The sequence below is a fragment of the Balaenoptera ricei genome, chromosome 6, assembly GCF_028023285.1.
Source record: "Balaenoptera ricei isolate mBalRic1 chromosome 6, mBalRic1.hap2, whole genome shotgun sequence".
Lineage (NCBI taxonomy): Eukaryota > Metazoa > Chordata > Mammalia > Artiodactyla > Balaenopteridae > Balaenoptera > Balaenoptera ricei.
Window position 1 is genome coordinate 110985997 of NC_082644.1, and position 17546 is coordinate 111003542.

Genomic DNA, 17546 nt, shown 5'->3' on the forward strand with positions numbered 1-17546 from the left:
ACGTGAAAGCTGCAAGACCTCTTTTAAGGCTAAGGCTTATAAGTTACATGGTGTCACTTCTACCACATTCTGTTGTAGAAAAGCAAGTCACAACGCCAGCCCAGATTCATGGGTTTAGAGAAATAGACTATATCTCTTGATGGAGGAGCTGTAGAGATTTTGTGGCCATAGTTAATTTTCAACATGAGTATAATTAGATCAGTGCTATGATAGAGGTTAACGATAGGATGCTATAGAACAGAGCAGGTAGAAACTTATCTCAGCTTGGGGGAGGAGTCAGGGGGAAGGCTTCTCAGAGAGGATAATGCTTCAGTTAAACCCTTTAAAGGAAAGCTTTATGTGATGGTGTAGTTATAAAAAACACAGGTATTTTTCTTTATGAAATGTTTTGACAACTCACATCAAAATCTGAGAATTTTCCATAAGTTCAGAACGTGTTGCATTTTCTCTGCCTCACTTCCCTGGTGTGGGAATCTTACACCCTTTAGCTCTTAGCCAAAGATACTCTTTTTTTTTTTTTTTTTTAATTTATTTATTTTTAAATTTTTTAAAAAAATTTATTTATTTATTTATTTATGGCTGTGTTAGGTCTTCATTTCTGTGCGAGGGCTTTCTCTAGTTGTGGCAAGTGGGGGCCGCTCTTCATCGCGGTGCGCGGGCCTCTCACTATCGCGGCCTCTCTTGTTGCGGAGCACAGGCTCCAGACGCGCAGGCTCAGCAATTGTGGCTCACGGGCCCAGCTGCTCCGTGGCATGTGGGATCTTCCCAGACCAGGGTTTGAACCCGTGTCCCCTGCATTAGCAGGCAGACTCTCAACCACTGCGCCACCAGGGAAGCCCCAAAGATACTCTTTAAATGCTGGTTGGGGTACATTGATGAGATAGTACTGCTGAGGCAGAAAGTTCAGTTAGAGGATTTTTTAAGCTTTTTAATCTTCATAGAGTTTTCTTCTTGAAAAATCCAGCTGACATTATTTTGGTTGAAAAAAGTTGCCAGGCTTTATTAAAGTAGTTAGCAGATACAGAAGTCACTCCTTCTCACTTAGTACTGCCTAAACTAATCTTCTGACTCAGTTTCTGAAATTATATTGGAGTCAGTTGCTCTTGTCCTCTAAAATGCAGATCTTTTATTCAAGCAAAGTTAGTGAACCATGAACACACAGTTTAATTAAGGGGATCAGAGTGGTGGCGGGGGAGACACTTAAGTAAATATGTCATCATGACAAAATTCATCAATTGCTGGAATATAGATATGAGCAGAATTATATGAGAACATAATTGTTGCCTGAAGAAGAAAAGAAAGGTTTTCATAGAGTAGGTAACAATTCAGCAGAACATTAAAGAGTCATTAAGAATTTCCCAAAGAAGAGAGTCTGTGACATGTGGAAAGATCAAGAGGCTTGAAAGAGCCTGGAGTCGGGACCACTGCATGCAGTAGAATTGAATGTGCTTGCTTTTCTTTTTCTCCCAAGATGCGAATAGCTTTTTTGTCATTTTTTTCTGTAATTATAAAAATAATATATGCTTGATTTAGAAAATTCAGACAATAAGAAAAGTAGGTAAAACCTAGCCATAATCCCATTATTTAGCAAAACATTCATAAGTATTTTGGGTCCTTCTTCAATTGACATTTTTTTTTGGTTTTTTTTTTGGCTGCGTTGGGTCTTCGTTGCTGCGCACGGGCTTTCTCGAGTTGCAGCGAGCAGGGGCTACTCTTCGTTGTGCTGTGCAGGCTTCTCATTGCGGTGGCTTCTCTTGTTGCGGAGCACGGGCTCTAGGCGCGCAGGCTTCAGTAGTTGCAGCACGTGGATTCAGTAGTTGCAGCACGCAGGCTTCAGTAGTTTGCGGCACATGGGCTCAGTAGTTGCATCGTGCGGGCTCTAGGGCGTACAGGCTCAGTAGTTGTGGTGCATGGGCTTAGTTGCTCCGCAGCATGTGGAATCTTCCTGGACCAGGGATCGAACCCATGTCCTCTGCATTGGCAGGCAGATTCTTAACCAGTGAGCCACCAGGGAAGTCCCAGTTGACTTTTAAAGATGAATTCACAAGGTTCTGTTCCTTTCCCTTTTTAAATTAATGTTAATAATTCCTAATGGTAATTTTAGTTTGTTTTTCTGGTCCTTATTTTACATAGTAAGATAAAGAGATGGATTTTCAGAATAACTGTGGTTTATAAATGAGGCACAAAGTGATTTAGTGATTTATCAAAGATCACAGAAAGAATCTGTGAGTGCCTTTGAGATTAGTTACTATACTTTCCAGTATCCAAATTGGGCTTCTGATTCTTCTGTGCCTTGCTTTCTTTTTTTTTTTTTTTAATTTTTATTTATTTTATTTTTGGCTACATTGGGTCTTCATTGCTGCACGCGGGCTTTTCTCTGGTTGCGGCGAGTGGGGGCTACTCTTCGTTGCGGTGCGCAGGCTTCTCATTGTGGTGGCTTCTCTTGTTGTGGAGCATGGGCTCTAGGCGCGTGGGCTTCAGTAGTTGTCGTGGCTCAGTAGTCGTGGCTCACGGACTCTAGAGTGCAGGCTCAGTAGTTGTGGCAGGCTCAGTAGTTGTGGCACACGGGCTTAGTTGCCCCACGGCATGTGGGATCTTCTGGACCAGGGCTCGAACCCATGTCCCTTGCATTGGCAGGCAGATTCTTAACCACTGCGCCACCAGGGAAGCCCTGTGCCTTGCTTTCTGATAAGACGAGATTTATATACTTGTTTTGAAATGGCTCAGCTCTTACCCTGAAGCTGAGTAAAATTACTTAGTTTGAACCATTTTCATTTGTATTTTCACTGCAGTATGACACAAGTAGTGGGAACTGTAGATCATCAGGAATTTATCTTTAATTTTCTGATTGTGGATTTTTCTAGCACACACTTTCATTTCCTAAGCATGCTTTCTTGAAGACATAAAATCTGTACTGGAAAAGCATCTCAAACTGCCTAAAGTAGCTTTGTATAACTGGTAAATCAAGTAGCGCCTAGTTGGTATTGTTGCAGTGAAGGGAAACAGGAGCTATAAAGTTAGAAGTAGAAAATTAAGACCAGGAAATGACTGGATATTGCCTTTGGAACATTTTGTCCTTTGATTCTATAAATGCAGTTTTGCTCTCAAGGAAATGGGCTTGTAGCCAATTCTACCATTCAAGTTATTACTTTTTTTTTTAATGCATTTTAAATTTATTTATTTTTGGCTGTGTTGGGTCTTCGTTTCTGTGCGAGGGCTTTCTCTAGTTGCGGTGAGCAGGGGCCACTCTTCATTGCGGTCCGCGGGCCTCTCACTGTCGTGGCCTCTCTTGTTGCGGAGCACAAGCTCCAGACGTGCAGGCTCAGTAGTTGTGGCTCACGGGCCTAGTTGCCCCGTGGCATGTGGGATCTTCCCAGACCAAGGCTCGAACCCGTGTCCCCTGCATTGGCAGGCAGACTCTGAACCACTGCGCCACCAGGGAAGCCCCCAAGTTATTACTTTTATTTGATATTATTTAGGAAGGACAGATGTTATTCCAGTAATGCTTCTTTTGCACATAAATAGTGGGTGTGTTCTTAGTTTTCTTTGGACCAAGGAAAGTGGAAGAACTACTTTTTTTTAAGTTATTATTTGTTTTTTTAACTTCACCTCCAGTAGGTGGACCAGAGTTTATTTAGAAATAGTTGAAAGTTGGGTAGGGAGATATTAATCGGATGCTTACTAGTTGGCAGGTACTGAGATGTGGGAAATGAGACAATCCCTATAAAAATCACATGATTCAGGGCCTGCCTATAACGTACATAATAAGTGTCCAGTGATCATATTACTGAATCGTTGAACCATGACAATCTTGTGAGATAGGTATTAACATTCTCATTTTATTTATTTATTTATTTGGCTGCTCTGGGTCTTCGTTGCTGAGTGCGGGCTTTCTCTAGTTGCGGCGAGCAGGGGCTGCTCTTCATTGCAGTGCGCGGACTTCTCGTTGTGGTCGCTTCTCTTGTTGCGGAGCATGGGCTCTGGGCGCGCGGGCGTCAGTAGTCGCAGCACGTGGGCTCAGTAGTTGCGGCATGTGGGCTTCAGTAGTTGTGGCGAACGGGCTTAACTGCTCCACGGCATGTGGGATCTTCCTGGACCAGGGATCGAACCCGTGTCCCCTGCATTGGCAGGCGGATTCTTAACCACTGTGCCACTGGGGAAGTCCAACATTCTCATTTTAGAGATGAGACAGTTGTGGCTTCTAGAGGTTAATTTGTCCATAGCCAATAGAGTTAGTGTTAGAGGCATGTCCCCATCACAGATCTGTCTTATTGTGGAGCCCAAGTAGGACTACTAAGTACAGTTGCATAAACTACACTGTGCAATCCCAGGGGGGTGCTGTTCACATAGTCTGTGATGTGAATGGTGCCCCCTGGAGTTGTGCCACAAGCCAACTCTTGTTCCAGTTGTGTTTTTTGTTTTTGTTTTGTTTACCACTACTCTACTTTGTAAGTAGAATTATGAATAAATCATTCACTGAACAGTCTCTGTCCTTGCAAACATTCATGTCTGTGTTTGGCTATTTAATGTTTTTTTTTCTTCTCAATTCAGGATTATTTTAAAGAACTCTCCCCTCTTCTTCTTAAAGATTACGTGGAGATGAACACAAATCTAAATATGATTCTTAGTTGTATTATCCATATATATCGGCTTTGCTTTTTTATTTTTATATTTGGGCTAAATTTAGTTAGAAGTCTTTTTTGGACTTCAAAATAAAGATAATTGTTTGTGTCTTGTAGCATGCTATTTGGTCCTGCCCAGTATTCTTATGGTAAATGTTAAACTTTAATGACACTCATAAAATGTTAAGGTTTAATGACACTTTAATGACAGTCATAATAGGAAATGGTATTTGTTTTTTTATTTTTAAGTAGTTAACAAAGGTAAAATAAATCTTTCAGATTTCCTTTTCTAGCACTAAACCAAAATCTGTAGAATACCCAATATCCAAATTGGATAAAAGAATACTTTGGCTTTTATTCTTGGCATTTATAAAATTCAGTTCATTAAACATGTATTGTAAATATATCCTGTACCCGCAGCTACCCGAAGCTTTGGGAATATAAAGATAATTGAAGAAACGGTCTCTACTATCTATTAATGCCCAGTCTGGTTGGAGAGGCCCACTAAGCAAATATTCTCTAAAACAAGTAGCAATGCTGGAATAAACAAGTATGCTAATATTTTGGTAGCACTCTCTAAGGAGGGAGTGATTAAACCTAATATATCAGGCTTAAGATCTCTCAGAGGAGGTAACAGAATTTAAGCTTAGTCTTTAAGAGTAGAAAGGCAAAGGAGAGGAAGGTTTTCCAGGAAAGGGAACGGTCTGTGCAAAGTCTAGATGTTTGAAGGTTTATGGTGTGTCTTGGGGAGTTTGAGTAGTTTGATGTGACAGATAAGAGATGGAAAAGTAAATTGGGCAGAGTTGTGAGAAACTCATAGAACATAGTAATGAATATGGGCATTATCTTATGGACATTGAGGAAGCATGGGAGGGTATAAAAATAAGGCAGTGCTTGATCAGAACTAAGATTTGCACTTGTAATTTGAATGGCCATATGAATGATAGATCAGAGGGGAGTGAGAAAGAAGGGAGGGAAACTACTACCTTTCCAGTAGGCTTATGTAAAATGAAAGAGATTCCTATGGTGTTAGCTATGCAGAGAGACAGAAGGAAAAAAATGGGCAGTTGAGCAAGGATCAGTAGGATTTGTGAGTAGTGTGGAAATGAGAGGAGTGAAGGATGACTGTAATCCTTCATTTGGTAACTGAGTGGAAAGTAGTGCAATTCATTAATTTTTTTTTAAAAGATACAGGAAGAGAATTAGAGTTAAGTTTTGACAGTAAGTTTGGAGTATCTAGCTGAAGGTGTCTGTCCATTAGACAGGGAGGGGTTGTAGATGTATATTAGGGATTGTTTATGTATCGTTGGGATTGGATGAAATGGCACAGGAGAATCTGTAAAATGAAGTTATTGCCAAAAACAGAATCCTGGACGAACACCTTTTGAGGGGCATGTAGGGAAAAGGAACAGTTGTGTTCTCAAATTGCATCTTTCATAGAAACCATAATTTTTTTCTATTTAAAAAAAATAGCCTTTTTTAAAAGAGCAGTTTTAGATTCACAGCAAAATTGAGAGGAAGGTACAGAGATTTCCCATATAACCTCTGCCCCCACACATGCATAGCCTCTCCCACTATCAATATCCCCTTTCTAGTTTAAGTCTATTGAGGTAAAATTTACACACAGTAAAATACAGCCCTTTTAGGTATACAATTCTATGAACTTTAATGAATGTAAACTCTTACATGGTCACCACGACCACCACAGTCAAGATACAGAATATTTTCATTACTCCAGAAAGTCCCTTTATAGTTCTTTTTAGTCATTCATCTTTCCCCTTCCCAGCCTGTGTCAATCAGTGATCTGATTTCTGTCTCTATAGTTTTGCCTTTTCCGGAATGCCATGTAAATTGAATCATACAGTATATAGCCTTTTGTGTCCACTTCTTTTACTTAGAATAATGCTTTTGAGATTTATCCATGTTATTTTAGTATCAGTGGCAGTTTGTTTATCCATTCACCAGCTGATAAACATTTACTTTGTATTCAGTTTTTGACAATTATGAATAATGCTGCTATAAACATTCACAGACAGGTCTTTGTATAGACATGTATTTTTATTTTTCTTGGGTAAACACCTAGGAGTGAGTCATAGATAAGTGTATGTTTAACTTTATAAAATTTACATAAAGTGACTGTACCATTTTGTATTCCCACCGGCAGTGTATGAGAGTTTTTCAGTTGCTCCACATTCTTGCCAGCCCTTGGTATTTTCAGGATTGTTTTGTTTTTAATTTTAGCCATTCTTATAGGTGTATAGCGGCATCCTATTGTGGTTTCAGTTTCCCTAATGGTTAATGATACTGAGTTTCTTTCAAATGCTTGCATTGTTTTCTTGGGTGAAATGCCCTTTTTTTAAATTGGGTTGCTTGTTTTATTATTGAGTTATAAGAATTCTGTGTATATTTTGGATATAATTCCTTCATCAGGCATATGATTTGTAAATATTTTCTTGCAGTCTGCGGCTTGTCTTTTCATTCTGTGAACAGTGTCTTCCGAGCAGCAGTTTCTAGTTTAATAAAGTGCACTTCAGTTTTTTCTTTTATGCATACTTCTTGTGTCCTAAGAAATCTTTGTGCCCCAAGATTACAAAGACTTTTTCCTGTGTTTTCTTCTGTAAATATTATAGTTTTAGGATTTACATTTAGATCTGCAATGCATTTTGCATTAATTTTGTATGTGACGTAAAGAGATTGATGTTTTTGCATATGTATGATGTCAAGTTAATTGTTCCACCACCATTTGTTTTATTACCTTTCTCTGTTGAATTATCTGGCCAACTTTGTTGAAACCAATTGGCCATGTATGTGTGGGTCTATTTCTGGATTCTATTTTGTTTCCTTGGTCTGTATTATCTGTCCTTTCACTAATACCGTGTCTTGATTACTTTACCTGCAACTACCTTTATTTTAGAGATCATCGTGGTATCTGTTAGGAATGCTGTTGGCAGCAAGGAACAGAAAGCCCTGCTAATAATGAGTTTATTTTTGTTATGACAAGAAGTCAGAGACAAGCAGTTGCTGGTTTAAGCTGTTCATTTATACGAGGGGTTAGCAAATTATAGCCTGCTGGCCTAATCTGGCCTGCCACCTGTTTTGTAAATCACCTGTGGAGGTTCTTAAAAATGCATATGCCAAGGCTTTATCTCTGAGACTGATTTAGTTGCTAGGGTAGGAGGTGAGGGGATAGAGGGAGGATCAGGTGTTTTAATTTTAACATGCTCCCTGGTGATATTGGTAATTGTGTTGTTTAGTCATGGTTAAGAACCATTAATCTAAGGTTGGTTCTTAGAGTGTGGTCTCCAGACTAGCAGCATCACCATCTCCTGGAAACTTTTTAAAAATTCAAATTATCAGGCCCATCCCAGCCTTACTGAATGGGAATTCTTGTTAGGGCCCAACAGATTGTGTTTCAACAAGTTCACCAGGTGATTCTGAGGCATGCCAAAGCTTGAGAACCTTGAAAAGCATTGCTGAGTGTTTCCCAGATAAGCCTAGGGAAGATTAATTGACTGTCTTTTAAAAAACAAAAAACTTAATTGAGATAAGTATTAAATTATGTGCAGATAGTTAAGTTTGAAATTGGATTGAAGGTGCACAAATGATCTAACATGGTAAGTGCTGAGTACTGTATTGGACCTAATTATTCAAAGCATAAATTAGGTTGCTATTTTTAAGCAGCTTTTAAAAATCATTTTTGTGTGTGTGCATTACTTTTTCCTACCCTTTAAGGAAGAGTTAAGGAAATAGAAGGCAGTTCTTACGTTTATAGACTTTATAAACAAGGGAAGACTGCAGATAAACATGTATAAACACAAAAGACAAACATATAAACATGCTTCTTTCAGGGTTTGTGATATATTTTGTGAATATATTACAGTGGAGGTAGCCTATCCAAAAGAAAACTTGAGTTTATTTAGCCTATATACCAAAGAAAAAACAGTACCTCATAGCATGTAAAATATGTCTTCAGTTTAGTTTGCTCTTTAATGGTAACCTTCGCAGTTATAATTACTAATTGCTTAAACGTGGAGTCTAATATCTTTTCTACATCTGTTTTTAGGGAGCTGTAAATATCCTACTTATGTTATTTCTCCTTCCACTTGGACAATGGTTTAGATTCAATTAGGCTATCTTTTATTTCCTGCAGGTGATTCCTGCAGTATTTCTTATCCAGTTCTGAAAAAATAAGAGGTTAATTAGAACTAAGCTCTAGTTTGTTTTCTAGGTGCTTTAAAAAACTTTTGAAAGCAGAACTTCTGAAAAAAGAAATTTGATTACACTTGTGATGTATAAGATCAGGCATAACAAAGAGTTAAACTTATTTGACTGAATTGTAGTTCCAGTAGCAGTTAACTCTGAATATAAAAGGAAGTTCACAAAAACAGATGCTGTCATTGAAACCAGAGACTGAACACCTCTCCGGCCCTTATTTCCAAGGCAAGAATAGCTGACATGTTAGAATTTCCTTGGGAAAATGTAGCAAAAAAGACTTTAGACTGTTTCTCAATCATAGTTTACAGCCAAAGGGACTTGAATTTTATAGAGTTACAAAAGATGATTGAACTGGGTTCCTTAGTAGTCCAGAGTACCTCTGTTATTGGAATTTTGCTTCCTGTGTCTTAATTTTACTGGGAAGACCTCATTGTCTTTAACAATCTCATAGCCCCACCCATTTTAACTTTTTGTCAGGTTTTGGTCTTCAGAAACCCTCCTAAATCAGCACACGTTTTTTTCATCATGATTTCCTTTCCCTAAATTAATTCTCTTGTTAATTTTTCTAGTATTTCTTGAATAAGCATTTGGTGACAATACTGGGTTTTGTCACTTGTGGTTTTCCTTAGCGTTGGGCAGTCTCCACTTGATTTTGCACTTGTTTACTTCCTTGTTGAGCAACTAATAATAAACCATCATGACTCTAGAAAAATACTTGACATTGAAATGGAATGCTTCTGTTCCTCAGGGTCATTTTATACGTGCATCTCCCCAGCTTTATTCAAATGTCTCAGCACTTTAAGAACTATTTATGTCAGAGAAGTCTCCCTCAGAAATACAGGAGACTTACTTATAGCAAGGGTGGTAAAAATGCATGTGATGGTTTATTACCTAATAAGTATGTTTCTACTGATAATTTTTGGAAGCAAACACATTTTCCCTTTTCCTTAAGCATAAGAGAAGCTTCTCGTCTTTTTTTTTAAAAATTAATTAATTAATTTACTTTTGGCTGTGTTGGGTCTTTGTTGCTGCGCGTGGGCTTTCTCTGGTTGTGGCGAGCAGGGGGGCTACTCTTCATTGTGGTGCATGGGCTTCTCATTGTGGTGGCTTCTCTTGTTGCGGAGCACGGGCTCTAGGCACGCGGGCTTCAGTAGTTGTGGCATGCAGGCTCAGTAGTTGTGGCTTGCGGGCTCTAGAGCACAGGCTCAGTAGTTGTGGTGCAGGGGCTTAATTGCTCTGCGGCATGTGGGATCTTCTTGGACCAGGGCTCGAACCCGTGTCCCCTCCATTGGCAGGCGGATTCTTAACCACTGCGCCACCAGGTAAGTCCGAGAAGCTTCTCCTCTTAACAAGCTTTATTTCTCATCAGACAAGTAAAATTACAAATATTTTAGTTGTTATTAGTTTAGGACACTGTAGAAAACTTTTAATAAAATTGACAGACTATCACATATATTTCTGGGTATTAGTCTCAAATTCACTATACACTTTTTCATGAAAAACTGTATGAATTAAGAGAGCAGCTGCAGCTCTTATTTATTATAGATCTTGATTTATTCTGTTTTTTAAAGACATTCCGAAGATATCTATATATCAAAAGAATTGCTGATGATTTTCTCTAGATGTGGACCCATTTAAATCAGTACTGGCCTCTCTCATTTTGCTGATTGCATATACTTGTGACCCTTAGATTATAGGGAATGGAAGTGAACAGCAGCTGCAAAAAGAGCTAGCAGATGTGCTGATGGATCCTCCAATGGACGACCAGCCAGGGGACAAGGAGCTTGTGGAAAGGTCACAATTGGATGGCGAAGGAGATGGGCCTCTTTCTAATCAACTCTCAGCTTCATCCACCATTAACCCTGTGTCGTTAGTAGGGCTCCAGAAACCAGAGATGAGCCTGCCAGTGAAACCTGGACAAGGAGGTTAGGATTGCTGCATTGCTTGCATAACTGAAGGTTATTGTTTTTAATATTTGAGTGTCCATTCTGTACTAGGTTTGATTCAAAGCAAGCAAAAACCATTATCTATGTTCTCTAGAATCTTCAGATTCTAGATTTAGGGGGATGTGAGAGGAGTAAATATATGTACTATTCTGATTTCCCTTTAAGTGTATGTCATTTTTTAAAAAATTTTTATTGGGATAGAGTTGATTTACAATGTTTTAGTTTCAGGTGTGCAGCAAAGTGAATCAGTTATACATATACATATGTCCACTCTAAATGTATGTCATTTATACCAAAGAAAGAGAAACAGTAGCTATAAGACATTGAGGGAGTCTTAGAGTATTTAAGGATCTTTTTTCAGGAAAGAAGGAATTTGAGTATAGTGTTGGAGAAATAGAGGAATAATGCTTGGTGAAGAGCTGTTTGCCCCAGGCCTTTATAGCTTGGCGGGAATAGTTGTCAAGTTGAAAAAAGGGAGCTGAAAGACGTAGCAAGGAAGGAGAAAAAAGGCAATTATAAAGGCTCATTGGGGAAAGTAGGGTGTTAAAACTATAGATGTTTATTGGGAAAGGGAAAGCAAGGGGACTGAGAGAACATGATAGAGCAGCTACGATGATGAATGAGAAAAATAATTATAACAGCAGATCAGAAAGAAGACAGAGATAGGATTTTTCAGGGTGGTAAAATACTAAATGTATTTTTGACCTAAATGTAAATTATAAAGTCAAAACAAATTAGAAGAGTCAGAAAGGTAAATCAGATCTGAGTCTCAGGTCACCTTTTAGATTTGGGATTGAGACTACAGCCATACCTAAAAATTTTAGTGTTGGTGACAGAGTTCTGGTGTGAGATTTCTGGCTTTAATGGGCATTTCTTCTGGGGTAATGGCATATTCTCTCATTAGTATTTAATTTTAGAACCTAAATGTAACTTGTAGATTTTTACTTGATATTCATGTCAACAAAATATCAAAATGAAAATAATCACCTCCTTATTGTTTCTTTCAGATTCTGAAGGGTCAAGTCCTTTCACACCAGTGGCTGATGAGGACAGTGTAGTTTTCAGCAAACTAACTTATTTAGGCTGTGCCTCAGTAAATGCTCCCAGGAGTGAAGTGGAAGCCTTAAGAATGATGTCCATCTTAAGGGGCCAGTGTCAGATTTCACTAGATGTAACCCTGTCAGTGCCGAACGTATCTGAAGGAACTGTGAGGTGAGACCAGCTTCTTGAAATGTTTGTATTCAATAACATTTGATCAGATTTCTGACCTATAGTTTTAGAAAGAAGCAATAGTGAACAAAATCTGTAATTATTTTATTCATGCAATGTTTAATTCATCTGGCACTTAGTTATCACGTCTTCCAAGGATTGTGACCTTTATGAAACATAGTCACTTGTTTGAACAGTTTTTTATACTCTTCGCCACCCCAATTCTGTGTAGCACATTAGAAATTTAAATGTTTGGGGGATTATTGAAACATGTTGACCTAAGAGTCTGCCTAACAATTTATATTTTTCATGTGCCCCCAGTACAAATACTAGCTTGACACATTAGTTCAATATGAGATTTCATGCTGACTTTGGAAGTTACAGAAACCTGTTGGTAAATATTAACTATTCCAGTACAGTTCCTAAATTTTTAAGATGAGGAAACTGAGGCCCAGAAAAGTCTCTCGAAATGGCTATTGTTTATACTAACTGAAACAGATAACAGTGATTAAAGGTAGCCAGTCAGATATCTATATTAGCTAGCTAAATACAAAACTCTAATAATGAGTTGAACAGAACTGAAATAAAATAACTTTTTCTTTATTATAAAAAATGCATACTTATTTCAGAAAAATCAGAGGACACAAACAAGCAAAAATTTAGGAAAATACTCTTTTTTTAATTTAATTTTTTTTATTGAAGTATAGTTGATTTACAATTTGCCAATCTGCTGTACAGCAAAGTGACTCAGTTATACACATATAGACATTCTTTTTTTTAAATATTTTTTTCCAGTACGGTTCATCACAGGATATTGACTATAGTTCCCTGTGCTACACAGTAGGACCTTGTTGTTTATTTATCCTATTATATAATAGTTTACACCTGCTAATCCCACACTCCCAGTCCTTCCCTCCCTCACCCCCCTCCCCCTTGGCAACCACAAGTCTGCTCTCTATGTCTATGAGTCTGTTCCTGTTTTGTAGATAGGTTCATTTGTGCCATATTTTAGATTAGGAAAATATTCTTAATTCTACTCTCCCGTTGGTAAATAACAGTTAACATCTTGGTTTATTAAGACCCTTTGCGTGTAGTTGTATGTGTATATGTTTGTGTATGTGTGTATATACCTACATATATGTGCAAGTATAATTACAGAACTTAGAATCAACATTTTTAACAACAGTGGAATAATATAATACATACCATCTTGTAACATGCTTTCCTCACTTAGTTTTTTATATTGTGAATCTCTTTCCATATCAATAAATATGCTTAAAAATTTTAACTTATGATGGTACGTGATGGGCTATTCAGAAATAACCAATCTCTAATGTTACATATTTTAGTTGTTTTAATGAGAAAAGTACTACTAATAATAGCTAATATTAAACTTTTATTATATGAGCATGTAAGTGCTTTACCTGTAATTTTCTTATAAATTGTTTTTTAGCTAAATTTTTATGTATTTTTGTATTTCCTTAGATTCAATTCCTAGAAAGTAGACTTATTGGGTCAAAGATTTGCCCATTTTTATGGGGCTTGATACATTGCCAAATAGCCATCTAGAAATATTGATCTAGTTCGTACGTTTATCAGCAGTGTATGAGAGTATCTGTTTCTCCACCCTCAAGCATTTTGGATTTTTATGGTAGTAGAGTTGTAGCTGTATATGGTTAGCAGTAGTAGTAAGTTAATTAATATTCCAGTTATCTGCATATGTAATTCTTCTCTTGAGTATTTAAAGAACTATTTCACGAAGACTCACAAATACTAATTTTAGTTGTATTTATTAATGTGAAACTTAATAAAATTTTTTTAGCACTCATTTTTTTTTTTGTAATAAAGTTTATTTCTTTTTCTTTGGCTGCACTGCAGCTTGTGGGATCTTAGTTCCCTGACCAGGCCACCTCAGTGAAATCGCTAATTCCTAACCACTGGACCATCAGGGAATTCCTTAGCACTCATTTTTTTTTTTTTTTAATAGAGGATATCATGGCCAGCTGATTCTTTTTTGTAATTTATTTTTTATTTATTTATGGCTGTGTTGGGTCTTCGTTTCTGTGCGAGGGCTTTCTCTAGTTGTGGCAAGCGGGGGCCACTCTTCATCGCGGTGCGCGGGCCTCTCATCGCGGCCTCTCTTGTTGGGGAGCATAGGCTCCAGACGCGCAGGCTCAGTAATTGTGGCTCACGGGCCCAGTTGCTCCGCGGCATGTGGGATCTTCCCAGACCAGAGCTCGAACCCGTGTCCCCTGCATTGGCAGGCAGACTCTCAACCACTGCGCCACCAGGGAAGCCCTAGCACTCATTTTTATATGCTTCTTAGTCAATAGTCATTCCCCCCAACTGAAGTTATACTTTGTTCTAATATATTTTAATTCTATAAAGACATGAGAAAACTAGCTTCTCTTGCCCCATGTTTTCAGAGTCTTTATCAAAGTGCCTTTGAACTTGGATTAGGTCCCCTTCTTAGGTATTTCCATTATCCCCTGGGCTTTCCCATCAGTGGCCCTGCCCATTCAGTGTTGAAATTGCATAATTTCTTTTTCAGTTTCTTTCATAGCTGTGTCATCAGTGCCCAGAATGGAGCCTGGGATGTTGTAGGTATCACATAAATATTTGTTGAATGAATACATTTTTGAATGAATGATATCCCTTTGATTTTCAGAGAATGGCATCCTTTTGATTTTATTAATGATTTTCTTTTTTTAGGTGTTAACATTTTGTACAGTCTCTCTCCCTTGTTTGCCATGAAGCAAAAGAACATGTTTCACTCTGAGAAAGCACATCCCCTTTTTATTTTTTAAAATAAATAAAGCAGATTAGGTCATTCTTTTAGGAGATAATGAGAAGCACAGCTTTAATGATCTATTTAATGATCTATTTTGGTATTCTAATTTACCCATTATCTTTATTTAGTTACAGACTATATAAGAAACATACTTACTGATACTGTTTATGCTTTCCTGATTGCCTCCCTAAAACATGCGGTTATGTAGTTTTTAGTATCATGGAATTGTGTAATCAGTAACTTTAAGAATCCACATATGACTTATTTATCAAGACTTAAGATTAATATGATTAGCATACCAAAAATGGATTATATAATCTTTTTGCTAGAAAATGAGTCTTGAATCATAATATGGATGTAGTGAAAATAGTCCACAGTCCCTCTAATCTCTTTATATCTGTTTTTCTGAACAGACTCTTAGATCCTCAGACAAACACTGAAATAGCAAACTACCCTATCTACAAAATCCTCTTCTGTGTTAGAGGGCATGATGGAACTCCTGAGAGTGACTGTTTTGCTTTCACTGAAAGTCATTACAATGCAGAGCTCTTCAGAATACATGTCTTCCGGTGTGAAATACAAGAAGCTGTAAGTACTTAAGAGGGAACTGTCTGCAAATGAAACTTCATCTGTACCCTCACTACGTTGAAATGATTATAGTATTTATTATGGTCATTTGTAAGCCAAATGAAGTTCTCTGCTACTGTTTATTTCAGCTGGATGGGCTGAAATGTAAATAAACTAAAAGTTTGGTTAACCAGAACCTCGTTGTTAAGAGTGTTGGAGGAGACCAATTGACTGCTGCTTAATTGGGTTAAATAGGCATCTTGGTTCTAGCAATGACGTATTTGCAAACCATTCTTTTAGAGCTAAACTTTTAGGATTATTTTTATTATAATAAATACATTCAAGTAATTCCTAACAATTTTGGAAATCATCTTTCAGTTGGATTCACAACCACTTCTTTTTTAAAGCCTCTTCGCTGACCGTTTTTAGTGTTGCTTGCTTTATAGGTCTAATAAATTAGATAATTTATCAAAAGAAATCAATGGAGGAAAGATGAATTACTCCCCTCAAACAACATAGGTCACCTTCAGCCTTAACAAAAGTATTTTATTCTTGTGATAACAGCCCATTTCCTAACATGTCTGGTTGTAGGTGAGCCGGATACTTTACAGTTTTGCCACTGCCTTCCGCCGTTCTGCAAAGCAGACCCCCCTGTCAGCAACTACTGCACCTCAGACTCCTGACAGTGACATCTTTACCTTCTCTGTGTCTTTAGAAATAAAAGAAGATGATGGTAAAGGTTATTTTAGGTAGGGCATCTTATTTTATTCTTTTTATTTGAGTTTGTATTAACATGCTGTACTATCTGGATTTAGGGTAATTCTAGGTCAGATTACATAACTTTTACATTATAAAATGATTGCTTTTATGGGTAGAGTTTAAAGGAAAATAAATAGGCAAATTTGTAGAGGCAAGATTTAAAGAATTTAAAACAATAAAAAAAATTCTTTCACGTAGGAAAATGTATCATGCTACCATGTTCTTTTAGATGGACTCTAAGTAACTGGCTGACTGCTGATATGAAGTATGACAGAAGCTACGTCAGCTGGATCTGTAGCTACATTTGTTTTGCTGGAGTTTTTTTGTGTTTTGTTTTGTTTTGGTTGGTTGGTTGGTTTATTTGTTTTAATAATGTAAAGGTCTTAAGGCTGTTGAAATCAAGTTTTACCATTAAAGTTTATCTGAACACATTGGAAGGGGAGAATTGAGGTCTGTATCTGAAATATAACCTTACATAGAGGGTCAGAAATAACTGGTTTTGGTTTTTAAGTAAAATGATGCTTCTTTGAGTAGTGAAAATAACCCTGGAATAGAAATTAAAACTTAGGTTTAGTTTACTTATTGCTACCATTAACAGTGTGACCTTTTCCAAGTTTCTTTACATCTCCTGACATTAGTTTCCTTATTTATAAAATGAAGTGGCTAGACTCTAAAATCTTTTATAACTTTAAAATATTATGGTTGCAAGATGATTGACTTTTTTTTTCTCCATATCCCATATCACAAAATGGGTGCCACTTGGGATCATAATCAGTAGTTGCATATAGAAGTTTCTTTCCTCCATGACTACCTCATAAAATGGGTAAAATGAAATTCCATCAAAATATGAATGATTTCTAATATCTTGCTTTTAAATTAAAAAGCACAATGATTGGTCTGTTTGTTTGAAAAACTGATAACCTTTGCTCTCCCTTCAAGAGACTTTGGAATTGTCATGCCATCTGGTGGCCAATTTAGTGTACAATGCAGCTTCTACTTTGATTTGTACAATAAAGTGTGAGGCCTTGTGCTCTATGCTTTCTTATTAGCTATACTTCTGTTCTCACAGCAACACTGTGATGTGGTGCTTTCTGCAGTATGCATTCCTGTACTGGGAAGTAGAAACTGTAATCTATAAACCTTGTAATGATTTTTTTCCTTTTTAAGAAACAGAACAGTTTGTTTAAAGTTTTTTCCCTTTATTAAAAATATTTATGTAGATCATTTATAAACCCCAGTTATGAATAGGAAAGATTTCTAAGACCTCTCAGAAGAGAAGCACTAGGATAATTTCTCCTCCTTCTGAGATCAGGTATATTCTAAGTAGAAAGGTAATGATCACAAATATCCCTGGTCTGTTCACCTGTATATCAAGGAAATGCTATACAGAAAACCCCTGGATGGTCATTTGTTTTTCACGTTTGTTAGGGCTTTGTT

At 37.3% G+C, this 17546-nt stretch overlaps 1 protein-coding gene across 9 annotated transcripts in view; it reads left to right on the plus strand.

Annotated features, from left to right (window-relative positions):
• The window catches only part of RABGAP1 (RAB GTPase activating protein 1), a 158943-nt gene that overhangs the window by 37980 nt on the left and 103417 nt on the right, over positions 1–17546 (plus strand). For 7 of the 9 annotated variants that reach the window (XM_059925567.1, XM_059925565.1, XM_059925570.1 and 4 more), the window contains 4 exons: positions 10528–10762; positions 11791–11995; positions 15197–15371; positions 15942–16099. In XM_059925567.1, coding sequence (XP_059781550.1) covers positions 10528–10762; positions 11791–11995; positions 15197–15371; positions 15942–16099 — 773 coding nt within the window. Of the gene's footprint in view, positions 1–10527; positions 10796–11790; positions 11996–15196; positions 15372–15941; positions 16100–17546 lie in introns of those variants that run through there. The other 2 variants (XM_059925572.1, XM_059925571.1) reach the window with 2 other exon arrangements.